Raw genomic sequence first — 15695 nt, forward strand, 5'->3', positions numbered from 1 at the left:
TTTCGTCTTCCTCTTCTTGGCTTTCTTCTTCACTCGCAGACTTCGTCATCTCAACGAGGTCTTCATCTGTCAGTGGGTCCGAGTGGGCATCGATAAGACCGTTGACGTCATCTTCCGTCATGTCGATGAATCCTTCATCGTTGATGATATTAGCCAACTTCACCACCTTCTGCGCCGCCAAGTGATGAATTTCGTCAGGACTGAAGCCTTTACAATCATGAACCACATCAGGCCATAATTTCTTCCAGGCAGCATTTATGGTCTCGGTTTTCATGTCCTTCAATGCTCGCTGGATATTACGCAAGCATGACGCAATGTTGTAGTTACGCCAGTACTTTTTCACACTGAAGTCTTCGGTATCATCGTCAAGTGCAGCGATGAGGCCCTCCATCGTTGAACACGTGTAGAGTGCCTTAAAGGCACAAATAACACCTTGATCCATCGGCTGGATTAAAGATGTGGTGTTAGATGGCAGAAACTCGATCTGAACCCCATCATATTCCAAGTTCTTTGCATGGCCTCCTGCACAGTCCATCAAGAGAAGGACCTTAAAGGGGAGTCCCTTCTCAGCCGGATAGAGCTTCATCTGGGGAATGAAGCAATGGAGGAACCATTCGATGGTCAGGGCTTTCGTTATCCAGGCCTTAGAGTTATTCATCCAATACACGGGAGCAGAGCAGCAGTCCCCCTTACGACGGTTTTTGTTTTTAAGGCTTTTCAAATATATTCATCAGAAATTATTTTGCTTACAACGCATGTTCTTATCCGACGGAAGAAATAAGGCCCCAAAATGGCAGAATAATCATAATTTGAAGGTTTTTTTATGTAAAACTCAATAATAATGCAGTTTACATCGTTTTCAATGCACCCAGAGCATTAAAAGTAAGGTTTTCTTATGATGATTTTTCGGCGATGTTACGATGGTTCTGACGGCGCAAGAACGGAACCCCGTCGTAACCGGGGACCGCCTTTTTGTTTTTAAGGCCCGTGGATTTTTGGCCTTATAAATAAGGCCTGGCTTAATCATAAAGCCTGCAGCATTGCCACACATGATGAGTGTGACATGGTCCTTGTGGGCCTTGAAGCCTGCCCTCTTCACTTCATCCTTGAAGAGGAATGTTCGAGAAGGCATCCTCTTCCAAAAGAGACCTGTCTCATCCATGTTAAAGACTTGCTTAGGGAGGTAGCTCTCGTAGGCTAGCCTAGGTTGTTTCGTCAGCGCTGGGATACTTCTGCGCTCGTCGGCCTTTGCCGCAACCTGCAGGGCGGAGTGTCATTGGCTCGGCACACTGCCTCATTCCCTCCTTAGTGGGTAGGCTCTGAATAGTCACTTGGGAGATGCATCGTTCTCCTTTTTACATGAAAGTTATTCTCTTAGTCCGTGTGTAGCCGCTAACCCTTCTATCGTGGGTGCGTTCATTTAGCTAAGGGGGTATTCTCTTAGTGCGGAGGTTCTTAGAGGCGGCCACTTGGAAGTCGGTGTCGGTTTTCACGACTTTCTACCTAAAAGATGTTCAGTTTTCGAACCTGTCAGCTCCTCTTCACTCAGATATCTAACTAAGAAGACCCTCTTTTTGGTGGTTTCGGCGACAGGTAAGAGGGTTAGTGAGCTACAAGCAATCGTTAGAAGGATCGGTTTCTCTGGAGGAGACATGATTTGTTCTTATACACTAGGATTTCTTGCAAAGAATGAGAATCCATCCAAGCTCTGGCCTTGTTCTTTTAAGGTCAAAAATCTAGGACCTGAGAAGGAAGAAAGAGTTCTTTAAATTATTACCTTCAGAGAACAGAGAGGTTAAGAGGGCCCTCTAGTAATTTGTGGACTTTGATAAAGGATCCTTCACATCCTGTTACTAAAAATGTGATATCCTTTTTCTTAAGAGAACTCATTAAGGATGCCCACTCTCATGTGGGAGAAGAGCTTTTACCTTTTTACCTTCGCTGAAGTGAAGGTTACGGCACATGAAATAGGGGAGGTGACTACGTCCTTAGTTTTTAAATGTATTTCTCCTTCAGATATTCTCCAAACTTTTGGAGATGTAAATCAGTATTCACATTTCACTAATTAAGGAATATGGAAACAGTTTTTAATGAATGCAGCACTTTGGGTCCTTTATAAGTGGTTAGCATGGTGTTGGGGAAAGTAAGAAGCTTACTTCCATCCTTTCTCTTCGCCTTGAATTTGGTGTTGAGTTTCAAGGGAGTCGGGGGGTTACTATGTACTGGGGTACCCTTCAGTTTTTTAATGGTTTTGGAATAGTGTTTTTAATATTTTGGTGTAGGTAACAGCATTGTTATCTGGTTGTGTTAGTGCTGCACCCTGGGCAGGGGCAATTTTCTGTAACTTACCAGCATTCGGTGGTGTCCTTCTCTGTAAGTCTCCCACTGATGTAGTAGGTGACCCAGGGCCATACCCCTCGCCTCTACTGAGTGAGATGAGTACCAACCAAAAGCAGTATCTTCCTGCAGCAGCTCTCTCACCAGGTAAGGAAACAACAAGCATTGTCTCATTGCTAGAAAATTTTCTTTTCTCAAATTCATTACTGTATACCATGTTTTGGGGATAGAGTAGTCCATGAATCTCACCTCCTTTCATTGTGGAATCAGCTTTGTAATTACTTGGTAAGTCACAAAAAATGACATTTTTATAATAAAATAAACAATATATATTTACCAAGTAATTACAGAATGGGAGCCCACCCTCCTCCCCCTCACATGGACATAATGGCACCAACAAATTGAAGCTATTTGCTCATTTGTTCCTCATCTTCGCCAAAAGTGGGCTGGGCTAGACACGTGCACCAAAAACAAAAGAATCGCTACTGCGAGTTTCAAATTCTAGCTGCTGATACTAGAAACGTTAGCTATAGCTATGTAATTACTTGGTAAGTATCTGTAAAACTATTTTATTATAAAAATGTCATTTTGCTGTGTTTACATTAATGTTATTTGAAAATTATTAAATCATTTATTCATCATACAAAACAAATAAACATACATATTACATATGCATGAAAATCCTCTCATATCAGTAAGAGAGAGAGAGATAGAGAGAGAGAGAGAGAGAGAGAGAGAGAGAGAGAGAGAGAGAGAGAGAGAGAGAGAGATAGGAGAGAGAGAGAGAGAGAACTGAGAAAGTAAGGGAGAGAGGGAATTATTTCTATTTATTGTTGTTTAACCTTATTAATCTCTATATTATTTGAAAATTATTAATGTAAATCATTATTTATCCTAAAATGTATATGTACATACAGTACAGTACGTGTATTTAGTCATGAAAATAATATGAAAATACAGAATTTTGCTCTACGAAAAAATCTGCGAATGGGTGATTTTTCCATTGAATAATTTATAGATAGGTTCCACAGAAAATTCCACAAATTGTGAGAAAGCGAATCCAGGGGGTTTAGTGTACACTACAGCAACTTACACCCTTACAGTCCTTGGGGGTATTAGGGGTAAGTTTCCTACATGTTTACCCGAGAGATTGTCCTTTCTCCTTCAGGTGAGGGTCCATATGTGAAAGCATAGGTTCATATACGTGTCAACAAATACTAAATTAAAAAGAAATTTGTATTTTTCCTAATGCATGAACCTGCACTTTCATATAGGTAAAGTTAGCCTCGTTGTACCACCCCATGTGGTCCCGATCTCTCACTCCTTCTAGGAGGTTGAACAGAGCTGCGTGTGGGCTGTCTCATAAAATGGGAGAAGAAGGCTGGGTCAGTCAACCCAAATGACTTAGGTGGTATTAGGATTTTGTTTTCAGACACGAGTTGAGAACAGCCGTAGGTAGGTAAGCACGGAATACTCCATATATGAAAGCGAAGGTTTGTATTGTAGGAAAAATACAAATTTCTGTTTAATTTGGTATAGTGATTTGATGTGCATTCATGAGCAGTTTATTTTCCTAGTCATGTAGCTGAGTCTTTGGAACTTGAAAATTTCAAACTGGATGCAAATTTATGCAAGCCTCATTTAATAGTTTATTTTGTTGTCATTGTTATTTTTTCATGTAGTTTTTAATGTATTTTTCCTTGAACTGGTCTGCTTTTCTTTTTGGAGTCCCTGACTTTGTGGTATTATGCTTTCACAGTTAGGGTTGCAGATTGTCTAGTACTGTAATGCTAGTATTAAACTAATAGGACCAGTGTTAATTCAAAATGTGTTCACTGTTTTATGAGATGAGATAAAACACTAAATAATTTAATTTTAGCTCTGATGAGGGTGAGGAGAAAGAGGTCACTGAAGAGAAGAATCCAGAAGAACCATTAAAGATGGACATGTCTGAAGAACAAATGGAACTGCAGAAGAAAGCAAAGGAGTATTTAAAACAGAAAGGCTCGGATGGAGAGAAGGGTATGATATAAGATGTTTTTTTTTTTTTTTTGTATTAATTTGGCTCTGGACTTTTGTAGAAGCAAAAAGACAAAGTGGAAAACTTTTTTTTATGTATAGAATAGATCTTGTTGAATTATCAAGTGAGAGAAAAGCCTGTATCAGACTCGGTCTTTTGTTGTGCCCTCCCCAGTTCAAGTGCCATCTTGGTGTTATCTGATCACTGTCTTGGCCTCATGACCAAATAGGATCCATTGCTGCTCATACCAGACACCTAAGGACAAGTGCAGACAGTCCCCGGTTATCGTTGATCCAGGTTTGCGGCACTTGTCTAGTGATGAAAATCAGCAATTTTCAGCACTGAAAATTGCCGATTTCCGATTATCGGCACCGATACATACCTAACAGAAGCGCCGGTAATTGAAAATCACTGGTTTTCAGCTATCAGCGATTTTCGGTTATCGTCATGCCGTCAGAGCAGAACCCCCGACGATAACCAGGGACTTCCTGTGTAGGCAGTTGAATTATTCAGAACAAGCTGCCCTTGCACCACCAGTCTTATGAGAATTACTACATCAATATATGGATGCTTATCCCTTGATTTTATGCAGCTTGTAAGGTTCATGAGTTGTCTTTACTTCCACAGCACTGGTTATCTTTATTCAGTAAATACTTAATTTCATCTTTAAGAATCTTATCGTTGTTTGTACTCTTCCTTATCCAGAAACCCGTAAGCGCAAACACTCGGATAGCTCATCCAGTTCATCAAGTGATTCAGAAGATGAACGCATGGAGGAGGAAAGCAAGGAACCACCACCACCAGGAATGGAGAAAGAGGAAACAGAAACAAATTCTACAAAAGAAAAGGAAGATGAGGAAAAAGAGACAGTTAGTGCTGAAGAAAATGAAAATGAAACTGAACCAAAAGAAGATACTCCTGCTAAAGAAAATGGACTGGAACCCCCTGGTGAAGAAGTTACCAAGATTGATGATGATAAAGGTATGGGAATTATTGAATATCAGTAACAAGAAAATTAAGTACTGTGTGACAGTTTGAAGGTAAATGTTTTATCACTAAATATTTTTTTCCAAAGTGTCTTGTGCCAGCCCTGTGTGAGTTACTCTGGTTTGCTAGGTTATTTACTTGTCACTGTTCCTATACTAAATTTGTTTTCGTGAAGTCTCCCTTATGCAAAAATAAATTATTTGGAATGAATCTGACCTATTGTTAAAGTATATCTTCACTCTGTTAGGTGCAATTGGCATTCAAAAGAAACAAAATAATGCTTGGCTGACTCACTAGAACTGTCTCTGTAATCGTCTGTTTCCCACCAGGTGGCCTCCGCAAGGGGTTAGTTCCATCAGTTCACCTCACATGGTGCACTGTAGGCATTACATCAGGTTCTTTACATCGTCCCTTCGCCCCCTAGCTGCAACCCCTTTCATTCCTTTTACTGTACCTCCATTCATATTCTCTTCAGTCTTACCAGTCTCCCTCTCCTAACAATGGTTTCATAGTGCAACTACAAGTTTTTCTTCTTGTTACCCCTTTCAAACCCTTCTACTCTCAATTCTCCTTTCAGCGCTGAATGATCTCATAGGTCCCAGCGCTTGGCCTTTGGCCTAAATTCTATATTCCTCCCACCAGATGGCATTGGAATGTTTACATTCTTGTCAGAATTCTTCTTGCTGTGTCCTTATGTATGCAGAGTGAATTGGTGGTAATGATTTTTACTATTCATGGCTGGTTTTGTTAAGTACAGTATTGTGCTTGTTTTCTGTTCTTGCATTATGTCATCTACAGCAAGTAGGATGAAAGCATTAGGCTGTGTAGGAATGAAATTTTGAAATTCACGACAGCACTGGTGTCGGTGTAGATGACTAGTTCCCGCCCACTTTCGAGGTAAGAGAGGAGCAACTTCAACACTGTGATTCAATTGTTTTTCTGCTGGCTCAACATTGGTTCAGATGTGAACAGTCAGCTTAAATTTTGGCTTTTGTCGCTTTTCCTTTTGAGACTCTCCTTTGGGTGAAGTACTGGTAGCCTACAGCTTTTGTATTCATGTTAGGTTCTCTCTTAGCGAGACTGTTAATTTCAATTTAGGACACTTTTACTTCAATTTGACTTACATTATAACTCGATTGTTGACTTCTTGGACTTAACCTAGTATGTCTGACTAGTGCTGCTAGCCTACGCTATTGCCGCTTACCAAAGAGAAATATGACTCTCACTCTGTGCGTAGAATGTAGGGGACGAGTGTTACGTTCGATCAGTTGATCGAACGTGTGACGAATGTTCAGAGTGGGATGCTAGAAAATGGAAGGTTTTTGGGTCTCATTTAGCAAAATTAGACAGAGACAGGAAACATAAGGCGGCTGCTAGAGCCGTAAAACCGACACTAGGTAGCAAGGCCATAGTTAGTTCTGCTGATGACGATATTGCTGCTTTACCTTTACCTGCTCCTGCTGTGTCACCTGTTCCCAGTTCTCTGATATTCAACATACTCCTTTACCCGGCTCCTCACTTCCGAACCCAGCCCCCTTGCCAGCCTGAAGTCGAAACTCGTAACGTAATTTTGATGTCAAAATGGGATTAATTGTGGATACTGAGACCCAGCTGGGTGCTTCAGTGCGTGTTTTATGTACAAAATGGAAAAAGTGTTAGTGAAGTGTCAGTGAGGTGGCTGCTGCTTGTCCTGCCAAAGTTCCTAGGCAAAGGTCACTGGCCTTACACCTGGGAGCGGTCATACTGGAGGCCCAAGGGAGGTTGGTGGGGTCTGCCCACAGGCAGCAGTCGCTTCAGTTGGACCTGTTGCAACATCCCAGGTCGCGGCAAAGGATAGTTGTTGGAAAGGCATCCAAACAGAAGTGAGTAGGCTATCTTCAAGTTCCGAGGTTTTCGGCCCCGAGAGTAGGTGCCGCTGGTGCTTTAGTGATGAATCGCAGCCACTGAAAAGGCCCGCGGTGGACACAGTCCACTCCCCTCTAGTGCCGTATAAGAAATTTAGGGAGCCTCTGCAGCAGCCTTCTTGTAGTTTCTGGGATTCCCCAGAACGTTTTCTCCAGTGTATCCTGTGTGTGAGCCCAAGCATTTGCCTGCTTCGAGACGCTCCTCGTCATCTCATGAGCACCCGGTAGCTCCCGAGCTACCAAGAGCAACAAATCTCCCAGCAACACCCGGATGCTCGGTAGTTGCCCATTAGCGCCTGTTCCTCCATTTGTGCCCGAGTGCCTGTCATTGCACAAGCACCCTTCAGTATCCGAGTGCCCTTCCGCACCCAAGACTTCGGCTCAGACTCCTTCTGCAGACACGACGGACCCCTCACTAGCTCCCATTCAGCATCAGCTGGCTGGCATCTTAAATTTGCTCATGAAAGAGCTGCCTTCTTTGGCCCAGACCCCTCAAGATTTGCTTCTATTCCCCTTTTCGTTGTAGGATGGTGAAGTGGGTCAGGGCTCCCCTCCGACAGCTTACGCAGCTTTATTGACATACTTGCTGGAGAGCTTTCCGGGATTCTTCTCGCCTTCAGCCCCAGCCTCCCAGGCTTCAACATTTTTCATCAGTGACAAGCCTTCTGACTCTAGGTTACCGAAGATGGTTCTTTCATCTTCCGCTATGAAGGCTCTCAGTGATGGATGCTGGCCCTCAGAGAAGAGAGAGCAGGGGAAATCTTCCTTCAGTCTTCCTTTAGCTGTCCTCCTTGTTGTCTTGTGTGCGCTGGAGGTATTCTTCGTACAAGACTGGAGAAGCTCCCTCACTGGGAGTGACTGCCTCCTCCCAGAGGGGACTTCTCAGGACTTACTGACTTGTCTAGGTCAGCCTTCGACGCCGCTAAGGTGATGTTCTCCCCTACAGAACTCGGCCACCTTTTGAAGAACTTGTTTAGGATTTTTGAAGTTTTAAGCTTTTTTAGACTGGTTGGTGGGGCCTTAGCCTGCAAGATTAAGAATTGCTCTTCGCTCTTTGAGGAAGTCGCATCAGGAATGTCCTGTCCTGCACAGATAGGGGCATCAGAGATGGCTCTCAAGAGTTAGCCTCTCTCTACGCAATGGGAGTATTGAAGAAGAGAGAGCTCTGGTGCTCGTTCGCTACAAGGAGTTTCATGGCTTCTCAGAAGTCTGCCCTATTGTATTCTCTCAATCGCCAGCACCTCTTCTCTCGGTCTATTGTCAGTGACATTTCTTCGGAACTTTTGAAGAAAAGCACACAGGACCTTATAGCTCGCTCGTCTAGTTGTCCCAGGGAGTCTCCATCGACAAGTACCAGGACCCATTTTCCACTTAAGCTTCTGCCTTTCAAGGTAGCAGAACCAGAGCCCAGTCTAGGCCTAGAACGACCTGTGCTTCCTGTCACAACCTTTTAAGAAGCCCTCTTCCAAACCAGCTGCTTGTAAGTGAGGATCCTTTCCTCCATGTGCCAGTAGGAGCCAGACTCTTCCATTAGTGGGAGAAGTGGAGCACAAGAGCAGCAGAGGAGTGGACTGTGTCATTGCTGAAACAGGGCTACCCCATAACATTCAGGGAGAAGCCCCCATTAGTCAACACGCCTATCACATTGACCGCTTACTCGGTAGGATCCAAGAAGCATTTGGCCCTCTCCAACGAAGCGTCAGCCCTCCTCAAGAAGACAGCCATCGAGGAAGTCAAAGAAATCCAGTTGGACAGTTTTTACAACCGTCTCTTCATAGTCCCTGAGGTATCGGGGTTGGAGGCCAGTACTGAACGTAAGCGCCTTGAATTTTTTTGTCAAAAAGACAAAATTCAAGATGAAAACAAGTCACTCTGTCATGTCATCCATTCACCGGGGCAACTGGACATGTAAGATGCCTATTTCCACATGCCTATACATCCAGAATCCAGGAATATCTACGTTTTGTATTTGGCAACAGTGTACCAGTTTTGGGCCTTATGCTTCGGCCTTTCAACCACTCTGCAATTGTTCACCTGAGTCCGTGCTCTGCTCTTCAAGTGGCTTCATCTGATGGGGATAAACATCTCCCTCTTCTTAGACGATTGACTCCTTTGACTGCCCTCGAAGGAGAGGTGCATGTAGGACCTTCGGAAGACCCTTCATTTATCATAAGGGTTGAGTCTGCTAATTATCCTTCAGAAGTCGCAGCTGGTTCCATCATAGACAATTCTCTATTTGGGGATGATGCTGGTCCCATCACAGATGATTCTCTATTTAGGGATGATAATAAACTCTCAGAGTTTTCAGGTTTTTCTGTCACCCAAAAAAGAGTTCAGTCATGCAAGTTTTATCTGCAGGCCAGCTGGGACAGGAAAGCTCATTCAGACACATTCGTCTTCCCGATATCTCAAGAAATCAAGGAGGATCTCCGGTGGTGGAAGTCAGAAGACAAACTTTCAGAAGGAAGTCCCTTCTTCCTTTGAACCCCAATCTAGACTTATACGCAGACCTGTCAGATGTGGGTTGGGGAGTGCTTCTAAGCACCCAAGAAGTGTCAGGGCTTCAATAGTCCGCAATCAAGTAGTGACCGTACACTTGGACAGTACTATGGCCCTGACATATATAAAGAAGCAAGGGGGTACTCATTCATTCTCCCTTTGCAAAGTAGTGAGAACCCTCCTTTTATGAGCAGACCACAACCGGACCAAGTTGGTGATGCGGTTCATCCAGGGCAAGCTCAGTGTCCTTGCGGACAGGTTGAGCCGTCATAGTCAGGTGCTCCCCACAGAGTAGACTCTTCATCTGCAGGTGTGTGAGGATCTGTGGAAGCTGTAGGAGACCTCTTATAGGTTTGTATGTGATGTCCAAGAATTATTGTCTACCAGTCTTTTGCTCTCCAGTACCAAACCCTCTAGCATGGGCAATGGACCCTGTCCTACAAGACTGGTCGAACGAGGATCTCTACACCTTCCCACTATTCTGCATGATACGAGAAGTCCTCAAGTTCCACAACCACATGAACGTCACAATGACTCTAGTGGCCCCGTTCTGGCTGCGACAGTAATGGTTCCCGGATCTCCTCAAACTGCAGACGGACTTCCCGAGGTTGTTATCACAGTGACCAAGTCTGCTCAGACAACCCCGCTTCAGGCAGTTCCACCAAGGATTGTCCACTCTGGCCCTGACAGGGGTTTTTTCAATAGCAGTTTCAGAGGCTATTGCCAAGTGTGGGTGCTCCTCTTCCGACATGACATCTCATCTTCCAAGACGTCTGTAGCAGACATTGCCAAATTTCTCCTGTACTTGAGGACATCTAGGGGCCTGTTCTCTATGGTCAGAGGTACATGGCTATGCTGAGTTCGGTGTTTCGGCACAGAGGTTTGGATCTTTCTGTTAATCAGGACCTGTCCAATCTCATAAAATCCTCTGATACCTCCAAATCCAAGGGGCAAGAGGCCATCTCTTGGAATCTGGATGTAGTTTTGAAGTGGATCTCCTGACCCCACTTCAAGCCTCTTTGTTCTGCTTCGTTACGAGATCTTACCAGGAAGACCCTCTTTCTTGTAACGTTCTCGACCGCCAAAAGGGTCAGTGAAGTGCATGCTCTTGGCCAAGAGAGTGGGATTTTCCCAAGGTGATGCTGTATGTTCCTTCACCTTGGGGTTTTTTTTTAGCAAAGAATGAAGACCCAACCAAGTCCTGGCCTAGTTCCTTCACTATTAAAGGCCTGATGGAAACACTACACCCAGATGAGGAGGAGAGAGTTCTGTGCCCATTGAAAGAACTCAGGTACTACTTGCACAGAACGGAAAAGATTCGAGGTCCTACGAGTAATTTGTGGTGCTTGGTTAGGAATCCGTTTCATACCCTATCAAAGAATGGCTTGTCTTTCATGAAGGATCTGATCTCTGAGGCCCATTCCCAGGTTTCAGAAAAGGCTTTAACATCTGTCAAAGGTAAAGCTCAGGAGATCAGAGCTGTCTCCATGTCTTTAGCCTTCAGCACAACCTGTCTCTATCATCAATTATTCAAGCAACTTACTGGAGGTGCAAGTCTATCTTCGCAACCCATTATCTTTGTGATGTGGAAACTACTTTTGAAAATTGTAGTACCTTAGGGCTGTTATCTGTGGCTGGCATGGTGTTGGGGGAGGAAGTGTAGGAAGCTTTTCTTCCTTCCTTTTCTCTTCGCCTTGAACTTGGTGTTGAGTCATAAGGGGAGCCTGGGGTTACTGTGTACCTGGAGACCCACCAGTGGGTGGTGTTTTTATATTTTGTAGTGTAGGTGATATTCATGTTCATTGATTTTGGTCGTTTGGTTGGTCAGTATGTGCCGAGGGCAGAGACAACTGGCTTCTTGTATATTTTGTTAGTCACCGGGTTCATCCCTTGCTGCAAAGTACCCACTGATGTAGAGGTGCGTGTGGCCAACTCGCCACACCCTACATGGTTGAGTCTGACCAGAGGCAATATGTACCTGCAGCAGCTCTCTTACCAGGTAAGGAACAACAAGCATTTTACCAATGCTAATGTTGCTGTCCTGTAACTCGTTATCATCATCCATGGTTTGGGGTAGGTAATCCATATATCCCACCTCTGTGTCAATTTGGGGTTCAGCAGTGTAATTACTTGGTAAGTTATATATATAAAAATAATATTTTTATGATAGTTTTACATATACTTACCAAGTGATTACAAATCAAGCCCTCCCTCCTCCCCTCTTATGGAAAGAAGGGCAAAAAACGATTGAATCGCGCTGTTGAAGTTGCTCCTCTCTTACCCCGAAAGTGGGTGGAGACTAATCAGTTACACCGACACTAGTGCTACTGCGAATTTCAAAACTTTTAAGCTGCTGGCGAGTGAAACTATAAGCAATGTAATTACTTAGTAAGTATATATAAAACTTTATTTTATCATAAAAATTTCATGTTTCAGTTATGCATGATAGCCACAAGTGTGTTAGCCTACCTGTAGGGAAATGAGTGTGATTTTTCTTATGGTTGTGAAGAAACTAAGGAGTGGTCTGATGGGAGGATGAATAATTTTGTTAAGTATCAGAGGATGCGAGAGGTGGGGAGATTACATAGACAATTTGTTAGGGCTGACCATAAGCCTATTCAAACTTTTCCTTCCAGTGTTGCTTCTCCTTCCCCTCAATTGCCTGATAGGTTGATTCTTCTCTCACTCCCTCTGCTCCACCTCCTCATGTTCCTGTTTTGGTTCAGGAGAAAATTGGCAGGTAAATTGAGGAATATTCCTCTTAGAATTTATTTCTGGTGTTAGACATTGGACCATAATATGATTAATGGATGAAGTCCCGTTGCTAAGTAACCAATTGGTTCTTAGCCACGAAAATGTGGTTTCCCAGCCCTAGGAGAGCCATAGTGGTCGTAAAACTAAGCTTACTTTTTAATGGATGCAGTTTTTCCCTGGCTGCAGTTTCCTGGAGAGGTGTCAGAGCCTTTGTTTGTGCCCTTTGCCACTTCTTTCTCAACCATCTTCTGGTTCAAATTTGACACCCTCTCCGAAGGATTCATTTGGTAGAGTTTAGCGCTCGCGTTTACCAGCTTACATATCTTTTTCTAGAGAGAGTGATAGTGATGTTTGTGAATTGGCTGAGTTATCTAGGGATTATAGACAGTATTACATTTACTTCAGTAGTTTCTGAGCCATGCATCAATACATCTGTTGTTAATCATTCACTCGCCCTGTGTCGTCTTCCGTTTCTGATGTTAACCCTCCATTTCTTACTCAGTTTCCCTCTGTCACTTTATTTGTCACCTTAAATGTTCCTATTTGTACGAGCAGCTCTTCCTTTTCCACCACTTATTTATCTAGGTTAAACTAGCCTTGTGCAAGAACAGGCTCTTGTTCCTTAGCAAACGCCTCTTGAAAAGTGTTATGCAGATGGCTCCTGCTGTTGTCCTTGTTCTGTGGTGATGCCATGCAAGGCACCCACTGCCTTCCCCCCCCTCCAGCCAACTGGTACTTCCCACCAGCACCCTGTGACAGCATTGCTGACATTCCTTGGTACGTCTCCTTTGGCGTTTATCACCTCACTGTCTGTGGATTTGCCATTTTCTACCTTAATTCTTCCTTTGGACTTCAAGGTTTTCAACACTGATTTGGTTGATTCTCCTTTAGTTTTTAAGCAATTCATAGTTCACATTGTTTGGTTTTCTCTCCTTATTTTGTATGCTTCTACCTTAGCCCCTGTTAAAACGAGTAAGAAGTTAAAACTGATTCTGGTAAGGTGCATTTTTGAGTCAAAAAGAGAAAAGGTGGTAAAACTTTAAAGTTTAATAGTTCTGCACCTACAAGAACAGTGTATTGTGCCCACAATGGTTTGTTGAGTGAGCTCTTAGAAACCAACCAACTGAGGCAGTTTCAGAAGTGTATCACTTAAAGCTGGTTCCATGAATGCCACTGCATTGTTTTCCAGTTTTATGCAGCTGCTTAGAACTGTGTTATGACATAGTTATGATATTAGTTTTTCTCCTCCTGTTCAACATGCAAGTTTCAAGTTCTTACACCATGGAAATGAAGACTTCTCTAATCGGTAAGGCTATTTGACCTAATTGTGAGGCAGAAGTACAGTAGAACCCTGGTCCTCAACCGTATCAGAACTCGACATAATTGGAATTTGGCGCAAAATGTGGAGTAAATTTTGCATCGGAGCCTGAACAAAAAATTGGAATCTGACCCAATAAATCACAGTTTTTGTAAATAAAGTGTTTCGGTCAGTCGGCGCCAGTGGGTGTTTTGCCTGCAGGGGTTGTTTAAACCTTGCATAGCTGTGCTCTGATTTTTGTGATATATTGTTATAGTTTTTGTGGCTTTTTGTACTATTTCTTTTTATAAAAAAAACAATTGTCCCAAGAAAACCATTGCAGACAAGCAGAAAAGGAAAAGGTAAGAACCACAATTGAACTTAAAAATGAGATTATTGAAAAGTATGAAAGAGGCATTCGTGTGAGTGATTAAGTGTCTCAGTTTAACTTGCTGTAGTCCACCATAAGTACATTTTTAGAGCATAAAGAGGCAATTAAAAGTGCTAGTGTTTGCTAAGGTGGTTACGAGTTGTAGGAAACAGCAGCCTCCCATAATAGATGAAAAAGAAAAATTGTTGTTAGTGCGAATAGACAAAAAACAGTTAGCTGGTGATAGTGTTTTGGAGGCTGTGATTTGCGCTAAGGCTCGAACCTTGCATGCTGATCTTATGAAAAACAAACCTGGATCAAGTAGTACCAAACATGAGTTTTTGGCTAGTAGGTGATGGTTTGATAGGTTCTAGAAAAAGTGGCATTCATAGTGTTGTAAGGCATGGGGAGGCAGCAAGTGCTGATGAAAAAGCTGCCAAAAAGTTTCTGAAGAATTTCAGCAGTTCGTTGACGAAAATGTTATTATGCCAAATTAAATGTTCAGTTGTGACGAGACAGGACTCTTTTGGAAGAAAATGCCAAAGAGGACCTATATTATTAAAGAGGAAAGAAATTGCCAGGCTACAAACTAATGAAAGATAGGCTGACTTTGTTGTTGTGTGCAGACATTATTGATGATTTAAAAAAAAAAGGCTCTGTTTGTCTACAGCTCTGAAACCCTTGGAATTTCTCAGAAACTTAAAGTTATTAAGAGTAAGTTAAGTGTTACATGGAAATCAGATGCTAAAGCTTGTGTAACAAGGCAGATTTTTAGGGAGTGGATTTGTGAAGTGTTTGCCCCAGTGTAAAAAATACCTTGAGGAAAATAATTTTCCACTCAAGGCACTTCTCATCTTACACAGTGCCCCTGCCCACACACTCCCCCCAAACGTGGAATATGAGTTAGCAGACGAATTTAGCTGACTAAAAATAAATTTTTTGCCACCCAGAACAACCTCACTAATACAGCCCATGGACCAGCAGGTCATTTCTAATTTCAAAAAACTGTACACTGAGGAACTGTTCCACAGCTGTTTTGAAGTGATCAGTGAACGTTAACCTAACCTTTGCCAGATTCTGGAAGGAACCTTCCATATTTTGAGTTATGTTAGGCCAGTGGTTTTCAAACTTTTTGTGAGCAACCTTGTTTGGAACATTTCAGTCCTTCTCGACCCAGAGTAAAGTAAAGAAAAAGAAAATGTACAGTGATATATATGTGCTGCTTCTCTATGGTATTGTCAAATCGTGGGATCATTGTGGTAAGGCTGCTTGCTCCTCGACTTACTTTTGATATGAGTCAGAGCCGAGAAACCATGCTCGCAAAGGTATGTTGTTACAAATGGGAGCAACACTTTCACCGCCTCAACTCCTACAATAGACTTCTCTTTCTTTACCTGCATCCAGAATTTAGAAAGAGATACTTCCTTGAAGAAGTCCTTCAATGAGTTGCTCTGGGAGTCCTGGAATGTTTTCTGGCAGGTCTTCAACATTTATGATGAAAGGATTTCTCACCCATGATTGGGCTCG

At 42.9% G+C, this 15695-nt stretch overlaps 1 protein-coding gene across 8 annotated transcripts in view; it reads left to right on the top strand.

The window, feature by feature from the left end:
• Positions 1–15695, top strand: part of Ars2 (arsenic resistance protein 2) — a 179576-nt gene that overhangs the window by 74100 nt on the left and 89781 nt on the right. For all 8 annotated transcript variants that reach the window (XM_067106971.1, XM_067106975.1, XM_067106973.1 and 5 more), the window contains 2 exons: positions 4217–4359; positions 5063–5338. In XM_067106971.1, coding sequence (XP_066963072.1) covers positions 4217–4359; positions 5063–5338 — 419 coding nt within the window. The remainder of the gene's footprint in view (positions 1–4216; positions 4360–5062; positions 5339–15695) is intronic.

The sequence above is a fragment of the Macrobrachium rosenbergii genome, chromosome 7, assembly GCF_040412425.1.
Source record: "Macrobrachium rosenbergii isolate ZJJX-2024 chromosome 7, ASM4041242v1, whole genome shotgun sequence".
Classification (NCBI taxonomy): Eukaryota; Metazoa; Arthropoda; class Malacostraca; order Decapoda; family Palaemonidae; genus Macrobrachium; species Macrobrachium rosenbergii.